General features: G+C 36.3%; 1 protein-coding gene across 1 annotated transcript in view; it reads right to left on the bottom strand.

Moving 5' to 3' along the window:
- Positions 1 to 19,168, bottom strand: part of BUB1B (BUB1 mitotic checkpoint serine/threonine kinase B) — a 100,854-nt gene that overhangs the window by 5,626 nt on the left and 76,060 nt on the right. Inside the window, exons 10-19 of the mRNA XM_077127435.1 lie at positions 18,602 to 18,714; positions 17,975 to 18,090; positions 9,895 to 9,944; positions 8,642 to 8,702; positions 8,422 to 8,527; positions 5,754 to 6,028; positions 4,362 to 4,495; positions 3,911 to 4,051; positions 3,497 to 3,597; positions 2,338 to 2,487 (exon numbers count right to left, since the gene is read on the bottom strand). Of these exons, the coding sequence (XP_076983550.1) occupies positions 2,338 to 2,487; positions 3,497 to 3,597; positions 3,911 to 4,051; positions 4,362 to 4,495; positions 5,754 to 6,028; positions 8,422 to 8,527; positions 8,642 to 8,702; positions 9,895 to 9,944; positions 17,975 to 18,090; positions 18,602 to 18,714 (1,247 nt within the window). The remainder of the gene's footprint in view (positions 1 to 2,337; positions 2,488 to 3,496; positions 3,598 to 3,910; positions 4,052 to 4,361; positions 4,496 to 5,753; positions 6,029 to 8,421; positions 8,528 to 8,641; positions 8,703 to 9,894; positions 9,945 to 17,974; positions 18,091 to 18,601; positions 18,715 to 19,168) is intronic.

The following is a 19,168-nucleotide window of genomic DNA, read 5'->3' as shown; positions in this document are numbered from 1 at the left end:
GTGAAAAAAAAAAGACAAAAATATTTGTTCTTATTCTCTACTGTATTTCTATTTACCACCTTGATGATTACTACTTTGCACTCTTCCTTACTGTCCTCTACTAAAATGTAAGGTCTTGTAGGCTGGGTCTACATCCCAGTTTTAACAACACAGTGATGTTCCCACGAGGTTGTTTATAAGGATTTAATGAAATAGTGGATAAAAAGCATCAAGGATGAGTCTGGCCCCATTTAGATAGTAGTTTGAAAATACCCTCATTCAAAGGCTGTTTGATATATATAACCTAATATTTAGAGATAAGAGCTAAGCTGAACAGGTTGGGTTTAAGTAATTTTGAACACAGGGGTAAAGAAAGATAGTGTCTATATTTTGAAACCACACATACTCTTTGAGACTAATGGAAGAAAGGTTTATTGGGTCTGGAACTGAAATTTTCTGTAGGGCATAATCTAACTCAACCTATCTGTATAGCTCATTTGAACAACTGAAACATAGGGAATCGAGAATAAGAAAGAGGTCCTTTAATCCTGTATAGATTATTGTAATACCTGGATACATCCTAGAGTATATTAAGTAGATAATCAAAAAGTATTGGCTAAGTCCCCTGAGGGATGGGAGAAAGAATATGGACAATTAAATCTTACCATCAGGGAATCCCCTGATACTGTGTCAAACTTTAGGGACACAAATCAATAGGCCATGCCCTTGATCATGAGGCTTACTCTTGTGAAGTTTATGTAGGTAGTGGACAAGCTTCGACTACTATAGGCACACCTAAGAGTTGCTTCTAGAGGACCTCTTTTGTTGCTCAGATGTGGCCTCACTTTCTCTAAGCTCAACTCTGCAAGTGAAATCATTGCCCTCCCTTCTACATGGGACATGACATCCAGGGGTGAAAGCCTCCCTCATGATGTGGGAGATGATTCCCAGGGATGAATTCAGAACTGGTACTGTGGGATCAACAATTCCATACTGACCAAAAGGGGGAAAAGAAGTGTAACTAATAAAGTATCAGTGGCAGAGAGTTCAAATAGAGTTGAGAGGCTACTCTGAGGGTTGCTCTTACTCAAGCTTCAGGTAGACCTTGCTACCTATCATAACCTGCCAATTCCCAAACAGGACCATTCCAGCCAATCCTAAAGAACATCTAGGGAGATATATAAGATTCCACAAGGGTTCCATGCACTAGAGTAACTTTCCAGAAACCTACAACCTCCAGATGGGTCCCTGGTCCAGAGAAGTCCTGAAACCTAGCCCAGCCTCTCCAGAACATGAGATAGTTCCATCTCCCTACCCATATTAGTGACAGACCCTTTCAATATCAAAAAGTTAGAATGGCCATAACCCAAACACCCCTAAAGAGAAGGATGGAAAGATCAAAGGTGATGGTGGAGTTATACAGAGAAGAAAGGATTTAACAAATGGATATGAATGTTGAATCATTAAATTGATACCTCTTTTAGTCTCCAGTATTTTATAGCAACTAGATGCAAAAACTTAAAATTGTGGAATTATAACCCATGCCAAACTCTGAAATATGTTCTACAACTAATTGTGGTGCTGTGCTTTGAAATTTATAGCTTTTTTGTATATAAGTTATTTTTCACAAAAAAAGAAGGAAAAAAAGTTGATTTTAATGATAAAAAAAAAAAGTTCTAAGCCCTCTAGCCTCCTATATTCTGGAGCAGCTAGAAGGAAAAATATGAGAGGATCATATGGTAGCCCATGACAAATTCTGGGATCTGTCCTGTAACTCTTGTTGAATGAAGAGTGTTCTGAAAACTATTGCTTTTTTATTTCTTTGCTTTGTATACATGCTACACTACACATTAAAAAAAAAATACCTTCATTCCAACAACTTTAGAGAATTCATATCACCATCAACATACCAAAGAATAAAATGAAATATTGTGTGCAGGTTTTAAAAATAATCCAGTGGGGGTAGTGTAGATAAAACAAGAATGCCCATGAGCTGATGATCATCATGGTTAGATGACTGGCTCATGGGAGTTCCCTGTACAATTCTACTTTTGTATACGTTTGAGGAGTGACATAATAAAAAGCTAAAAAAAAACCAAAGAGGTTGGTTCTTGGTCAAAATAAGCTGGGGAAAGAAACTGATCTAGACTTTCTCTTAGGTGCATGGTCTGGGAATCAATGGAAGGTGAGCATTCTCCCACTGAACAACATGTGCATCCCCAAACTAGACTTTAAATTTACAATTTAGTTGGTCTATTTCTAGAAGTTAGGCAGGAATTTTGTACTAAATTCCTTTGCTAAATGGAGAACAAATCTACTGGAGAACTTTAAATGGTATGTTTTAGTATTATTGCAAACCTGAAGGGTAAAGCAGTTTATATATTGGTGCCAAACAATATAGCCATCATGGTATTGATAACAGCTGCACAAATGATCATATTCCTCATTTAAACGTTCCTTTAACTTGAGGTTGACATAGAAGTCCCATGGGACAGGTAGAGAAGATACCTGTAAGACATTATATTTTAAGAATGAGATCTATGAGCATGATTGGCAGGTTAAAAAACACATTTTCTCCAACCCTTGTGATATCTCAACAGATATGAAAAAAGACATATTTTAAAAGGAATAAATCTACAATAAAGAAGAGGACACCACAGCAACAAATTCTAGAAGATGGAAACAAAATAACAAGAGGTAATAATTCATTTAGTAGACCTGAAGAAAGCTAATTCTAGAAGTAAAGAAAGGTGAAGAGCAACCAAATTTACACTGTAGTATCATCTCCCTATAGTATATATCCAACTATTTCTGGACGTTCGAGTGAGGGTGTTGGAGTTAAAATAAGAATAGTGAAAAAGTTTCATGCTAAGGTACAAGAATTAAGTGACAAAAGATTTCAAAAGCAACATTAGAAGTTAAAATGAATGGGATTCATTTTCAAAATTCTAAGAGAAAAAAATCCAAAGCTAGAATTCTATATCTAGCCAAACTATCAAGTAACTGTGGAATAAAGAATTTTCTGGCATGCAAGGTTTCAAAAATTTTACATCCCATGTATCCTTTCTCAGGAAACTACTGAGCAATGTGCTCCCCAAAATATGAGGAATTAAACCAAGAAAGAAAATTTGAGATCCAGTAAACTGGGCATCCAATATAAGAAAGAAGTAATGATGATAGTGAATAGAAATTTTAAGGTAACACTACTGTATATCAAGCCTAGAGAGTAACTTGTCTAGATTGCAGCAGGTCAGACAATTTCAGTAGAAATTTCCTCAAATAGATTAATTTGACAGAATACTTAAAATATTTAAACATATGGAGAGATTTACACAATAGTCTCTCATTTTTATATATGATCCCAGCCTTAGACGATGACTGATCTCTTAATGGCTCACTGAATTTCCTACAATAGCTTACATACTATTAGAAGGATCTGACGTACCCTGTGGCCAGAGTAATTGCTTAAACCCACATTATTTACAAGGTAGTTGAAATTACAAAGAACTGGTCCCACCTTTATTATGGTTAACTCTGAAGAGTTTCTTGGAGCAACCCAGAATAACTTGTAATCTTCACATATTAGGTTTTCTTGTTGAATGCAATAATCCTCATTATCTGTTGAAAGATTTAATTCCATTTAAAAATCACTGTGAACACTTATACCCCCCTAGACTTTACCTCCTGGTTTAAGGGCTAGAAGCACTGTTAGATTCACCAGCCAGTGGCATCTAGAATGCTTTTCAAAATCATTTGTTAAAAATTTAAAGAGAATATATCATTCTTATCGTTATTGGGATGTGAACTTATCATTGTATTAAATTCAGTTATGCTGTTTCTTATGCTCATGGTATATCTATAGTGCTCAAATATCTAAACACAAATTTGTATACTGTCATATACAAAAAGAAAAGCATTCAATAATACTTACCTAATTCAATTTCCTTTCCTATTTCCAATTTAGGCATTGGTCTATCTTCTACAAAAAACTCTGTAGAGGGATTCAACTCTGGTAGGGATTTTAGTAGCTGTCTGCGATGCTGTGAACACCAGGGTGACTGAGTAGGGTTTTCTGGGGGAAGGGAAAAAGTAGAAAAAAACATCACCCAGAAACCCAATGCTTAAAATGGATATTATAATATGAGGAGGTGAAAAAAACAAGATTACACAATCAACACCACTAGTCTAACTATACTAATCTGTCACAGGTCTTTATGATACTGAGTTCAGCACTACTCATTTATTTTAGAAATTCCACAATTTATGGCAACTTCTCTGGAGAAGAAAAACATACAGACCAGTTTGCTGTAATAAATAAATAAATGTTCACTAGGCATGAATGCAGATGTTTGCTCGCAAGTCATACGTACAGCTAATCCTACCTGTAATCTCATTAGTAAGCTCCAGTTTCTCAGGAATTTGAAGACATTTGATGGAAGAGGTGCTTGTAACTGAGGCAGAAGATCCAGAAAACCCAGAGGAGTGTGTGGCTTCATGACTATCTTCAATAATTGGGCTGAAAGAACCAGAAATGAGTCAGCCCGCACAGGGATAACATATACAAACTTATCTTTGTTACCATTTTAACTACTATTCAATAATATCATTTTTAAAGTACATTATTTTCCTGATACAGAAATAGGTTCATAATCAAAATCTAGGTAATTTCATTTACCCTGGTTAACAAACAATGCCCAGCATTAGATTTCTGGATTTATTCCTTAATTACCTAACCTATAGCAAATGTCTCTATATCTATTCTAGACTATTGAGAAACTAAAACATCTTCTTCCTCTTTATCCCCTTTGTAGACATTTTACTCTTCAATAAGAAAGGGTTGAGAGAGGAAAAAGGGAACCCAAGACAGATACATGATAGCAAATATGATAAAAAGTTGGTCAGGGAAAAGTTTGAAAATGCAGTTTTAAAATCACAAATTAGTGTACTTAAGAATATCCCTAAAACCAGAGAAAAGAGAAGTTTGTTTAAATTAGCAGATTTTTAAGTATGTATCGATCACAAGGCTCAATTCCTGGCTCTCTGTGCCTTTCCCTCCTACCTATTCCCTAATTCATTTTCACTTCTGTCACCTCTCATTTTCACCTCTCTATCAAAAGGCACTTTGTCTTTAATATATCTCTAGTTGTCTACTGGAAATCAATACCAAAGCTATTTTGCCATTATTTTAAACTCAATAGTAAAGGAAAAAAACGAATGCATTCTCTTTCTCAATCATGTACATTCTGCTGAGTTTTCTGGAAGGTACAATAATTCTCCCAGACCTCTTAGTTTCATAACCATCAAATTTATTTTTTTCTAACCCTCACATCCAAATCAATCACTAAATCCCACTGACACTTTATCTAGGGGGAAAAAGTCTTTTGTCTACCCAGCACTTATTTTTTTATAGTTAGTAAGGTCCTAATCATTGCAACCCTATAGGTTATCAAAATTATGGGTCTTCACATTAGTCAGTTTTGAACAAAGCCAATATGAAGACAGTGTTTAAGAAAGAAAAATGATTTACAGCTTATAAAATAAAGTAAAACAGGAACTAACCAGAAACTCTTTATTTACTACCTGCTCATTGTATTCCAAGTCTTTGCTCAGAATGTCTGCCCTTGCCTATTAGGCCCTATTATTTTATAAAGCACTTGGCACAGTATATGGCAGATAGGGAGAGCTTGATAACCGATTGCTATACCTGACAAGCACACACAGAATAAGGGAGCAATCCAACAATATGGCTTGTATGTTCAGTAATCCCCAATTACCTCAGCTTCTTAATGCTGAGAGTTTGATTGTAGACAATTCCAGAAGCAGTTTGATGGTCCTCAGAGGTCTTGACATCTAAATCCTCTTCTTGCAAGAGTCTCTCAGAATCAGAAGGGAGATCCTTTAAGGATATTATCTCATGAAAAGGAGTGGATGCAAAACGAGCTGCTCTAGCGAAGTCACAGGTGTCTTCGGGGTTGGGACAAATAGTTATATTTCTGAAACCTGTGATAATGGCATCCTCACTCAAGGGCTCAATTCCTGTAAATTCATCCTGAAGTAAAGAACATATAAAGTATAAATTAAATACTTCAATGATCATATGAATGGCCTTTATTTTTTACTTAGAGAGATACACATCAGATCAGTGATTTCCAACACAGGGTACAGGAGTAGCATATCAGAATCTCTAGAGGATGATCATTTTAAAAGGCACATTATAAACATTTGAGACAGATTTTTATCACGAAAACATCAAACCGTATTTTATCAAAGCACACTGTGAGGAAAGTAGTGTGGGGTTTTCCACACAAGAGAAAACACTGGACATTCTTCCTCAACCAATTTCGCCTAAAAACCAGAGTATCAATACTGGTTTTCTTATACCTTTGGCCTAGAAAATGTTCTGATAAATCTACTGTCCTAGTTTTTAAGTCTTCCTCCTAAAATAAAATTATTTTATTTTTTAAAGTTAATTCATGATCATCATTAAAAATAGGAAAAAGAGAAAGTATTAGTAAGAAAAATCATCTAAAACACTATTTCGTAGAATATATACCCAAGAGGGGAACTGCTGGACCATGTAGTAATTCTATGCTTAACATTTTGAGGAACTGCTAAACTGTTTTACTATGCATTTAAAACACAACTTTTGTCTTTAAAAGCAATATATGTATATGGTTTTAAGTCAACTAGTTTAAAAGGATATTCTTTTATTTTGCTAAGGCTAACCAAATGCCACACACCAGAGATGGATTGGCTTTTAATAATGGAATTTATTTAGTTAAAAATTCACAGTTCTTCAGAGGAAAGGCAGATAGTGTTGATGTGAGTTTCTCTCTCTGTCACATGGGAAGGTACTCCTACATCAGCTGGCCTTACTTCCTGGCTTCTGGGTTTCAATGGCTTTCCCTGGGGCAATTTCTTTTTGCATCTCCAAATGCCTGGGCTGAGCTGTGAGGCTGGGGTGAGGTATGCTGAGCTGCTGAGCTCTCTTCTGACCTCTCTTTAAAGCCTCCAGCTAATTAAATTAAACCTTACTCAATGTGGAAGGCACTCCCGTTAGCCTACTGCAAATGAAATTAGCTATAGATGAATTTTACATACCGATGATTTAAGTCCACAGAAACAGAACAACAGGGAATTATCACCTGACCAAGTTGACACATGAACTTAACTACCACAGATAAATAGTGAAAAAGTCTCCCTCCTGCCCTCAATCCTGCCCTTTTACAAATCCTACTGTCTAGAGGCTACCACATTACCATATATATTTGGTAGGATATATGCACAAGAATATTTCCAGCATTTATAACAAGTGAAATTATAGCATATATGCTAGTAGGCATAAATTTCATTATCCCAGAAGAGCTGCTCAATTCCCATTCCAGCTATAATCAAATGGAATTTCCAGGGATGAAGCCCAAGCATGTATTTTTGTTTCAAATACTTCCTCAAGAAATTTTGATAGCTTTTCTACTGATATTGACTGCTGTGAAAAGACAATAACGTAGAAGAGTAACTATATACTGCACTGTGAAGACTACCACCAGGGAGTATAGATAACGTGAATTTGGAAGCAGTGGTTCTAGGTTCAGTTGATCAGGGATAGGCTAAATTATTACAGGAGTTAGCTTTAACCTAACTTTCTCTTATTCTTTGGCAATTCCTAATTAACTTTCCCTCTCTATGAGACTGCCACTCTGGACATTTTATACAAATGGAATCGTTCATTGTATGTGGTCTTTTGTGTCTGGCTTTCGCTCTGCATGGTGTTTTTAAGGTTCATTCATGTTGTAGCATGTATCAGTACTCTATTACCTTCCATTGTCAAATAATATTTTATTGTATGGATAGATCACATTTTGTTTATCCATTCATCAGTTGCTGGTCATTTGGGTTGTTTTCACTTTTTAGTTATTTTGGATAATGCTATGAATATTTGCGTACAAGTTTTCTTTTTTTTAAATGAGCATATGACCTCAATTTCATAGAATATATACCCAAGAGGGGAACTGCTGGACCATGTAGTAATTCTATGTTTAACACTTCGAGGAACTGCTAAACTGTTTTATAAAGTAATTCCCACCAGCAATTATGATTCCAATTTCTCCTCATTGTCTCCAACACTTGTTATTGTCCTTTCTTTTGTTTTTTTTGCATGGGCAGGCACCAGGAATCGAACCCGGGTCTTTGGCATGGCAGGCAAGAACTCTGCCTGCTGAGTCATGATGACCCACCCTCATTTTTTAATTATAGGCATCCTAGTGGGTATGAATTGGCACTGTAGTTCTGATGAGCATTTCTGTTTAATGACTAATGACGGTGAGCATCTTTTCATGAGCTTCTTTCAAGTCAGTGATTTTATTCTAATCTTAAACTTCTGTGAGAATTGAATGAAACCACCCACTAGTACAGGTATATTAACTTAGGGATACTGGTACTTACATAAACATCTGGAGACACATCTTCATTTGAGGTGATGCTTTCTGAAGTTTTGAGAATTGCAAGAGGTCTTCGTTGGGCTAAAACCTGTGGGGGATCTCCAGGAGGACTGGAAAAGGTATGCTCCAATGAGCACTTTTAATTACTTAAAAAAAAATCTAATTCAACTTCATTTATAATAATAGAAAATCTTTTAAGCAAAAATAAATAAGCAAAATCAGACCTGATATTCTTTTTTTCTGAATGAAGAAACTCATCAAAAATGGAGAAAGGTATACTGGGACCTACAGAAAAAGAGACTAGATTCATACTCTGAGTAAATGCTGTACTCTTCAAGACAATTAGATAAATTAATATTTTATGTTCTTGGTCTTTCTGTTTAAAAACAGGAAGGTAATCTGCTTTTTTTTAAAACAATATAAAACATATAAAAGTAGAGATCATTTACTAATTTAACAATGGATGATCGTTTCATCTATGCCTTCACAACAATCCACCATCGCCATTGCTCCCCAATCCTGCCCCAGATTATTTTGAAGCAAACGCAAGACATTATATAACTTCATCTGTAAATATTTCAATACATATTTCTGTGAAGCTCTTTTAAAAGGAGCATAATCTCAACACCATGATCATACCTATAAAATTAATAATTTCTTAGTATCAAATATCTAGTCAGAACTTTCACATTTTACCGATTCTTATAAACAATGTTTTCCCCCTAAGTTTGCTTGAATTGAGGGGCAGAATAAGAGCTAAATTTTGTGATTGGTTAAAATGTCTTTCAAAACTCTTTTATTCTATAGGTTTCACTTCCTTATTTTTTCCTTATAATTTTTTGTTGAATAAACTGAGTCATTTGTCCCATAAGTTGACTTTTGCCAATTATATCCTCTTATGCTACTTAACATATTCCTCTATGCTTTGTATTTTCTATAAATTGTAGGTTAGACTTAGAGGTTTAATCAGATTAGGTTTTAATTTTTTTTTCAAGACTACTTATAAGTGGATATTCAAGTTTATACCACTTTTAGTGTTTAAAAGTGTTCACGAATGGAAAAGAGAACTAAACTGAATATAAAGTGGTTTTTGTTCTAAACTCTTTCTCAAAAAAACCCACTTTCCTTTAGCTGCTGATTAATAATGATAGCTTAGTGGACAGTAGCTACTGTGGAAGATTATTTGGTAGTTAGTACAAATTTCAAATTACATTTCAGCTCAATATTTCAAAGCACTGAGGACTCATAAGGAAATACTCCTTCAAATATGTCTATCCTATCTTTGAATAATGTGCTTATACTCAATTCCATAATTCAGACAGAGTAATACTTTAATTTCCTCGTTCTGCCTTCTTTAACCCCCTGTATTATAAATAAAAAAAGTATTTATCATTTGCCACACGATGCATTTAGTACACAGCATGTATTTCACACTTTATTAGCAAGTTTTTTCTTGAGACTGTTAAATCCAACTCACCTTTAGAGTGAGATTGTTCTTGCCAAATGTTTTCTGCAAGTGAAGTTTCCCTATGAAGAAATTTGTTTTAAAACAAGTGCTCAGTACCCATACAAAGAGCTGTTTAATTCTCAAAAGACTTCAAAAGGCTTTTTAATTAAATTCTAGTACTGTCAACCCAAATTCTTGAGGAAGATGGAATCTTCAGTTGTTAAAATGTTGTAAAAATATTTTTGATAGATGTTGTTATATTAACAGTATAAGCAGACTGTAAAATGTTAAAACTGTCATTTCCATAAAAACAAAAAGTGAACACAAAAGAGCTGTATCAAAATGTTAACAGGAAGTTTCCAGGTCAAGATGGCGGCTTAACAATATGTGCATTTTAGTTCGTCCTCCAGAACAACTACTAAATAGCCAGAAACAGTACAGAACAGCTCCTGGGGCCACGTCAGTGACCAGACACACAGCATATCCCAGTCTGGACCAGCTGGACCGGCTGCGAGTACCCCGCAGAACTGTGAGTTCCCTAAGTTGCGGCGGCCAGCGCCCCCCCCCCTCCGCCAGGCAGCTTCCCAGAGGGGAAAGGAAACGACTTTACCAGCAGCAGGGACTGGGCACAATCAAACACCAATTGTGGAACTAATTAACAAATTCTGACTATTAAAAATAGGCACCCAGCTTAGGTGAAACAGATCAAAGCAGAGGTTGCTCATTTTTGACCCGGCGCCAAGGGGGCATGACTGACAGAAAAAGGGGGGAGAAAAAAGAAGGAAACAGAGGTTTTTGTGGCTGTGTATCTACAAAGGCTTGACTGCCTCTGGACACAGCTGCAGGACTTTTCAGGCTGCAACTGCCCCAGGCATAGGCAGAAGTGAGCTCTTTTGGGGACTTATCTGGAGCCAGTGCCTTCCCCAGGGGAGGGGTGAAGCCCCACCCAGGTGGAATCCCTCCATCAAGGAATTCAGACACCAGGGCTTGGTAATTTGAAGCCATTAAAACCAGCCCACAACCTCTCCTCTGTCTCCACCATGCCCCCAGCAGGGAGAGTCTGCAAAAGTTAAAGGTACCGCATCATCTTATGCTGGTGGGACCTGCAGGCAGACAAGCGCCACACACAGGGCAGGATAAGAAAAACAGAGTCCAGAGACTTCACAGGAAAGTCTTTCAACCTGCTGGGTCTCACCCTCAGGGAAACCGATGTAGTTGACTCTTTCCTCCTGATAGGAGGCCAGTTTGGTCTGGGAAAATCTGGCTGGGGTCTATAATATCTAAGTAAACTCTCCTAAGTGTGTGTGTGTGGGAGGGAAAGGCACCACACAAGCAGGGCAAAAAACAAAACAAGAACTGAAAAATTCTCCTCTGTTAAATAAAACTTAAGCTAAAGGTCCAGATAAAGCTGAATGGAATGTCAAAGAACAGATAGACAACAAATTCATCCAGCAAGAAAACCCTAGATAAAAGAAGTGAAAGCAATCTCCAGAATAAACTAATTAAGGTAATTAAATGCCTAGACTCCAGCAAAAAATAACAACTCACACTAGGAAAATTGAAGATATGGCTCAGTCAAAGGAATAAACCAACAATTCAAATGACATACAGGAGCTGAAACAATTAATTCAGAATGTACGAACAGACATGGAAAACCTCATCAAAAACCAAATCAATGAATTGAGGGAGGATATAAAGAAGGCAAGGAATGAACAAAAAGAAGAAACTGAAAGTCTGAAAAAACGAATCACAGAACTTATGGGAATGAAAGACACAGTAGAAGAGATGAAAAAAACAATGGAAACCTACAATGGTAGATTTCAAGAGACAGAACATAGGATTTCTGAACTGGAGAACAGAACTTCTGAAATCCGACAAAAAACAGAAACTATAGGGAAAAAAATGGAAAAATATGAGCAGGGACTCAGGGAATTGAAAGACAATATGAAGCGCAGGAATATACGTGTTGTGGGTGTCCCAGAAGGAGAAGAGAAGGGAAAAGGAGGAGAAAAACTAATGGAGGAAATTATCACTGAAAATTTCCCAACTCTTATGAAAGACTTAAAATTACAGATCCAAGAAGTGCAGCATACCCCAAAGAGAATAGATCCAAATAGACATACTCCAAGACATTTAATAATCAGAATGTCAGAGGTCAAAGAGAAAGAGAGAATCTTGAAAGCAGCAAGAGAAAAGCAATCCATCACATACAAGGGAAGCCCAATAAGACTATGCACAGATTTCTCAGCAGAAACCATGGAGGCGAGAAGACAGTGGGATAATATATTTAAATTACTGAAAGAGAAAAATTGCCAACCAAGAATTCTATCTCCAGCAAAATTGTCCTTCAAAAATGCGGGAGAAATTAAAACATTTTCAGACCAAAAATCACTGAGAGAATTTGTGACCAAGAGACCAGCTCTGCAAGAAATACTAAAGGGAACACTAGAGACAGATATGAAGACAGAAGAGAGAGGTGTGGAGAAGAGTGTAGAAAGGAAGACTATGAGTAAAGGTAAAAAGAAGGAAAATTAGATATGACATATAAAATCCAGAAGGCAAAATAGAAGAGAGTACTACCCATGCAGTAATAACACTAAATGTTAATGGATTAAACTCCCCAATCAAAAGACATAGTCTGGCAGAATGGATTAAAAAACAGGACCCATCTATATGCTGTCTCTACTCAAAAGACAAGAGGTCAAGGACACAAATGGACATTTACACACCAATGTTTACAGCAGCATTATTACCACTTACCAAGATAGAAACAGCCAAAATGTCCATCAACAGACAGTTAGCTAAACAAACTCTGACATTTACTTAGATGGAATACTATGCAGCTGTAAGACAGAATAAAGTTATGAAGTATGTAACAACATGAATGGACCTTAAGGACATTATGCTGAGTATGATTAGCCAGAAACAAAAGGACAAATACTGTATGGTCTCACTGAGATGAACTGACATTAGTGAATAAATTGGAATATTTCCTTGGTAACAGAGACCATCTGGAGATAGAAATTGGGTAATTGGAGCTGAAGGGATACAGATTGTACAACAGGACTGAATATAAAAACTCAGAAATGGACAGCACAATACTACCCAACTGTAAAACATTGAATGAAGCTGAATGTGAGAATGATAGAGGGAGGAGGGCTGGGGGTACAAATGAAATCAGAAAGAAAGATAGACGATAAAGATTGAGATGGTGTAATCTAGGAATGCCTGGAGGGTATAGTGATAGTGACTAAATGTACAAATTTAAAAAATGTTTTTGCGTGAAGAAGAACAAAAGAATGTCATTACTGCAGTGTGCTGAAAACAGTTGGTATTTAATATTTTAAAATTTCAACTAATGTGTGAGACTAAAGCAAAAAATATTTGGTACAAATCTATACTTTGAATAGTGCATCTCCTAATATAACTTATGTAGATAGTTGATTGAACACCTTAAGTACATGGAACTTTGTATAGGACATAAGATTTTGTTGGTTTGTCCAGGTGATGCTCTGATGAATCCCAGAGTGATCTGATCAGTGAGTGGAAAAGTATTTGCAAAGTCCTCTTCAGGGAATGGTGAGAACGGGTGAAAACTCAACTTCCCCAAGTTGAATTCTTGATATTCTCACAAGCAGTGTGGACAACCAAAGCTATAGGCTGAGCCCCCCGTCTTGGGGTTTGTTCATATGAAACTTAACCCCACAGGGGATAGCTCAAGCCTACTTAAAATTAGGCCTAAGAGTCACCCCCAAAAGAACCTCTTTTGTTGCTCAGATGTGGCCTCTCTCTCCAGCCAACACAGCAAGAAGACTCACCACCCTCCCCCTGTCTACGTGGGACATGACTACCAGGGGTGTGGATCTTCCTGGCAACGTGGGTCAGAAATCCCAGAATGAGCTGGGATTCAACATCAAGGGATTGAGAAAAACTCTAGAATGAGCTGAGACCCAGCATCAAGGGATTGAGAAAACCTTCTCGACCAAAACGGGGAAGAGGGAAATGAGACAAAGTGTCAATGGCTGAGAGATTCCAAACAGAGTCGAGAGGTTATCCTGGAGGTTATTCTTATGCATTAAGTAGATATCACCTTGTTATCCAAGACGTAATGGAGAGGCTGGAGGGAAATGCCTGAAAATGTAGACCTGTGTTCCAGTAGCCATGTTTCTTGATGATGATTGTATAATGATATAGCTTTCACAATGTGACTGTGTGATTGTGAAAACCTTGTGTCTGATGCTCCTTTTATCTACCTTGTCAAGAGATGAGAGGAATATATGGAATACAAATAAATAATAGGGGGAACAAATGTTAAAATAGATTTAGTTTGAAATGCTAGTGATCAATGAAAGGGATCAGTAAGGGGTATGGCATGGAAAATTTTTTTTTTCTGTTTGTTATATTTTTCTGTTGTCTTTATTTCTTTTTCTGAATTGATGCTAATGTTCTGGGAAATGATCATGTTGATGAATATGCAACTATGTGATGATATTGTGAATTGCTGAGTGTATGTGTTGGGAATGTTTGTGTTTCTCGTAATTTTTTTTAATTAATAAAAAATTTAAAAAAAACGTTAACAGGAGAAACGAATTCCATTTACAATTGCAACCAAAAGAATAAATATTTAGGAATAAATTTAACTAAAGAGACAAAAGACCTATACAAAGAAAACTACAAGAGAGTGTTAAAAGAAATCACAGAAGACCTAAACAGATGGAAGGGCATACCGTGTTCATCAACTGGAAGACTAAATACAGTCAAGATGTCAATTCTACCTAAATTGATTTACAGATTCAATGCAATACCAATTAAGTCCCAACAACTTACTTTACTGAAATAGAAAAACCAATAACCAAATTTATCTGGAAGAGCAGGGTGCCCCAAATAGCTAAAAGTATCCTGAGGAAAAAAAATGAAGTTGGAGGTCTCACAATACCTGATTTTAAGGCATATTATGAAGCTACAGTGGTCAAAACAGCATGGTAATGGCATAAAGACAGATATATTGACCAATGGAATCGAACAGAGTGTGCAGATATAGACCCTTTCATCTATGGACGGTTGATCTTTGATAAGGCAGTCAAGCCAGCTCACCTGGGACAGAACAATCTCTTTAATAAATGTTGCCTAGAGAACTGGATATCCACATGCAAAAGAATGAAAGAGGACTCATATCTCATACTCTATACAAAAGTTTACTCAAAACGGATCAAAGACCTAAACATCAGATCTAAGACCATAAAACTGTTAGAAGAAAATGTAGGGAAATATCTTGTAAATCTTATACTTGAGGCAGTTTTATAGACCTTACACCCAAAGCAAGAGCATTGAAGAAATAAATAAATAAACGAGAACTCAAAATTAAACACTTTTGCGCATCAAAGAACTTCGTCAGAAAGTAAAAAGACAGCCTACACAATGGGAGACAATATTTGGAAACGACATATCAAATAAAGGTCTAGTATCCAGAATTTATAAAGAGATTGTTCAACTCAACAACAGAAAGACAGCCAATCCAATTACAAAATGGGAAAAAGACTTGAACAGACACTTCTCAGAAGAGGAAATACAAATGGCCAAAAGGCACATGAAGAGATACTCAACTTCCCTGGCCACTGGAGAAATGCAAATCAAAACCACAATGAGAAATCATCTCATACCCACCAGAATGGCCATTATCAATAAAAAAAAAAAATGACAAGTGCTGGAGAGGATGTGGAGAAAGAGGCACTTACCCACTATTGGTGGGAATGTCAGATGGTACAACCGCTGTGGAAGGCAGTTTGGTGGTTCCTCAAAAAGCTAAATATAGAATTGCGTTATGACCCCGGCAATACCATTGCTAGGTGTCTACTCAGAGGACACGAGGGCAAGAATGCAAATGGACATTTGCACACCAATGTTTATAGCAGCAATATTTACAATTGCAAGAGATGGAAATAGTCAAAATGTTCATCAACAGACGAGCGGCTAAAAAAGCAGTGGTATGATGGAATATTATGGAGCTGTAAGACAGAATAAAGTTATGAAGTATGTAACAACATGGATGGACCTTAAGGACATTATGCTGAGTGAGATTAGCCAAAAACAAAAGGACAAATACTGTATGGTCTAACTGATATGAACTGGCATTAGTGAATAAACTTGGAATATTTCATTGGTAACAGAGATCATCAGGAGATAGAAATTGGGTAAGTGAAGAGTGAAGGGATACAGATTGCGCAACAGGACTGAATATAAAAACTCAGAAATGGACAGCACAATACTACCCAACTGTAATACAATTATGTTAAAACACTGAATGAAGCTGAATGTGAGAATAATAGAGGGAGGAGGGCTGGGGGTACAAATGAAATCAGAAAGAAAGATAGACAATAAAGATTGAGATGGTATAATCTAGGAATGCCGAGAGTGTATAATGATAGTGACTAAAGGTACAAATTTTAAAAATGTTTTTGCATGAGAAAGAACAAAGGAATGTCATTACTGCAGGGTGCTGAAAATAGATGGTAATTCATATTTTAAAATTTCAAAATTATGTGTGAGACTAAAGCAAAAAATGTTTATTTGGTACAGAATTTATATTTTGACTAGTGCATTTCCTAATATAACTTATGTAGATAGCTTAATTGAACACCATAAGTACATGGAACCTTGAGTAGGACATGAGATTTTGTTAGCTTGTCCAGAGTGATGGCCCGATAAATCCCAGAGTGATTTGATCGGTGAATAAAAAAGTATTTGCAAGGTCGCCTTCGGGGAATGGTAAGAATGGGGAGAGATTCAACCTCCCCAAGTCGAATTCTTAATATTCTCACAAGCAGTGTGAACAACCAAAGCTATAGGCTGAGCCCCCAGTCTTAGAGTTTGTTCATATGAAACGTAACCCCACAAAGGATAGGTCAAGTCTACTTAAAATTAGGCCTAAGAGTCACCCCCAAGAGAAGCTCTTCTTGCTCAGATGTGGCCTCTCTCTCCAGCCAACACAACAAGCAAACTCACCACCCTCCCCCTGTCTACGTGGCACATGATTCCTAGGGGTGTGGACCTTCCTGGCAACGTGGGACAGAAACCTAGAATGAGCTGAGACTCAGCATCAAGAGATTAAGAAAAACCCTAGAATGAGCTGAGACTCAGCATCAGGGGATTGAGAAAACTTTCTCAACCAAAAGGGGGAAGAATGAAATGAGACAAAGTGTCAATAGCTGAGAGATTCCAAACAGAGTCAACAGGTTATCCTGGAGGTTATTCTTATGCATTAAGTAGATATCACCTTGTTGTTCAAGATAAAATGGAGAGGCTGGAGGGAACTGTTTGAAAATGTAGAGCTGTGTTCCAGTAGCCATGTTTCTTGATGATGATTGTATAATGATATAGCTTTCACAGTGTGACTGTGTGATAGTGAAAACCTTGTGTCTGATGCTCCTTTTATCCATCTTGTCAACAGATGAGTAGAACATACAGAATAAAAATAAGTAATAGGGAGAACAAACGTTAAAATAAATTTAGTTTCAAATGCTAGTGATCAATAAAAGGGAGGGGTAAGGGATATGGCATGTATGATTTTTTTTTTCTGTTTTCGTTTTATTTCTTTTTCTGTTGTCTTTTTATTTCTTTTTCTGAATTGATGCAAGTGTTCTAAGAAATGATCATGATGATGTATATGAAAATAAAAATGATCATAGTGATGAACACACAACTATGTGATGATATTGTGAGCCATTAATTGTACACCATGTATAGAATGTTTGTATGTCAAGAATGTTTGTACGTTTGCTAAGGTTTGACAAAAAAAAAAATTTTTTAAAATAAGTTAAAAAAAATGTTAACAGGAGTCATCTCGGTGTTAGAAATGGGATGGATTTTACTTTAAAAAATTATTTATATCTAATTGTTTCTATAAGAAACATTTTTTTTTAAAGTGGAAAAAAGTCAGTACCCTCTCTTCTTTATCAGTATCAAAGCTTGTGTCATGGCAGAGACTTAGAAAAATCATGTCTCAACACTAAAACGTCAAGGAGATTTCAAGTCACCAAGAGAGTCAAAGGTTGGTTGTAAATACCTTATGTAAGCACTACCCCTTCAACCAGTGTGGTCCTGGGCATCCTACCTGGCACAAGAGTTCACTGGACAAACAGAATTAGATACGGTCATTCCTGACAATTCCTCAGACTCAGAAGCAATTCTCAGTTCAGTCGTTTCCTTTGTAGATGCCATCTCTTCTTGCTGTTCACAGTAAATAGGCAGATCAGTATGTTACTCCCATCCAGAAAGTGTTACCTACTCAAGCTCTCGCTCCAATATTAGCTTTACCTGACTCTTTCCCTAGATATCCACTAACCACATAAAGTGTCAGTACCACAAAAGTCCTTTCCAAAAATTTTTGTTTCTAGTATAAACTGTTGTACTAAAGTGAACAGTGTGAAGGATATGCTGAGTTTCTTTAGTATCTCATTTTAATGGAAAGTAACTAGAATAAAAAGCTATAGTCACAAGTAACAAAACGATGGTTTTGAATATAGCTGAAAAAAAAATCAATAAATTACATCATTCATGTCACATGCCATAAATTACATTTGAAGTCACCTGTTAAATTACTTTGCTGATCAACTTTGCTACTACCCATTGGGTAAGAAACTATCAGAAACTCTGAATAGGGTTGGGGAGGGCTTTTACCTTCTATAAGTTTATGTTGTCTAAATTTGTTTAAATTGTAGAATAAAAAAAGAAAAATTACCTGATCACCCATTCTTTCTTGCTGAGTGGTTTGGATTTGTTTTAGTTTCTTTTCCATTTCTTCAATCTGTTTCTGCATTTCTTCTCTCTTCTTTGCACTGGTCAGAAGTTCCACTAGAAAGTCAAGTTGGCTGAGGCATTATTCCTCATTGCAGTTTATTTTGTCAAAACTGTATTGGGTACTCATATTCTCAACATCTATATAGATATAGATGTTGTAAAGATTTTGTAAAATATTACAAAATATATACATGCATATATTTATATATATATAAATATCATAGATGAAAATGAAATAAGTGGAACAAAGACCTTAACTTGAAGTCTAGGCTTCTTTTCTTTTATATACTCAGTGAACAAAAAATAAAACAGCCAGGCAGAACCCTGAATACTTAGGTTTCACTGATGCATAATATGAGGAAGGTCCTTGTGACACTAACATTTTACTGGGGGAAGAAAAACACACACATACAGATAAACATACATGTGCACATGAATTAGGAAAATCAGTGCTAAGAGAATAAAATAAATGATGTGAAAATGTGTAAATGGGTAAGGGGATAAGGTC

The sequence above is a fragment of the Tamandua tetradactyla genome, chromosome 14 (assembly GCF_023851605.1).
Source record: "Tamandua tetradactyla isolate mTamTet1 chromosome 14, mTamTet1.pri, whole genome shotgun sequence".
Classification (NCBI taxonomy): Eukaryota; Metazoa; Chordata; class Mammalia; order Pilosa; family Myrmecophagidae; genus Tamandua; species Tamandua tetradactyla.
Note: the sequence above shows the minus strand (reverse complement) of the source record. Positions and strands in the feature narration are given on the sequence as shown.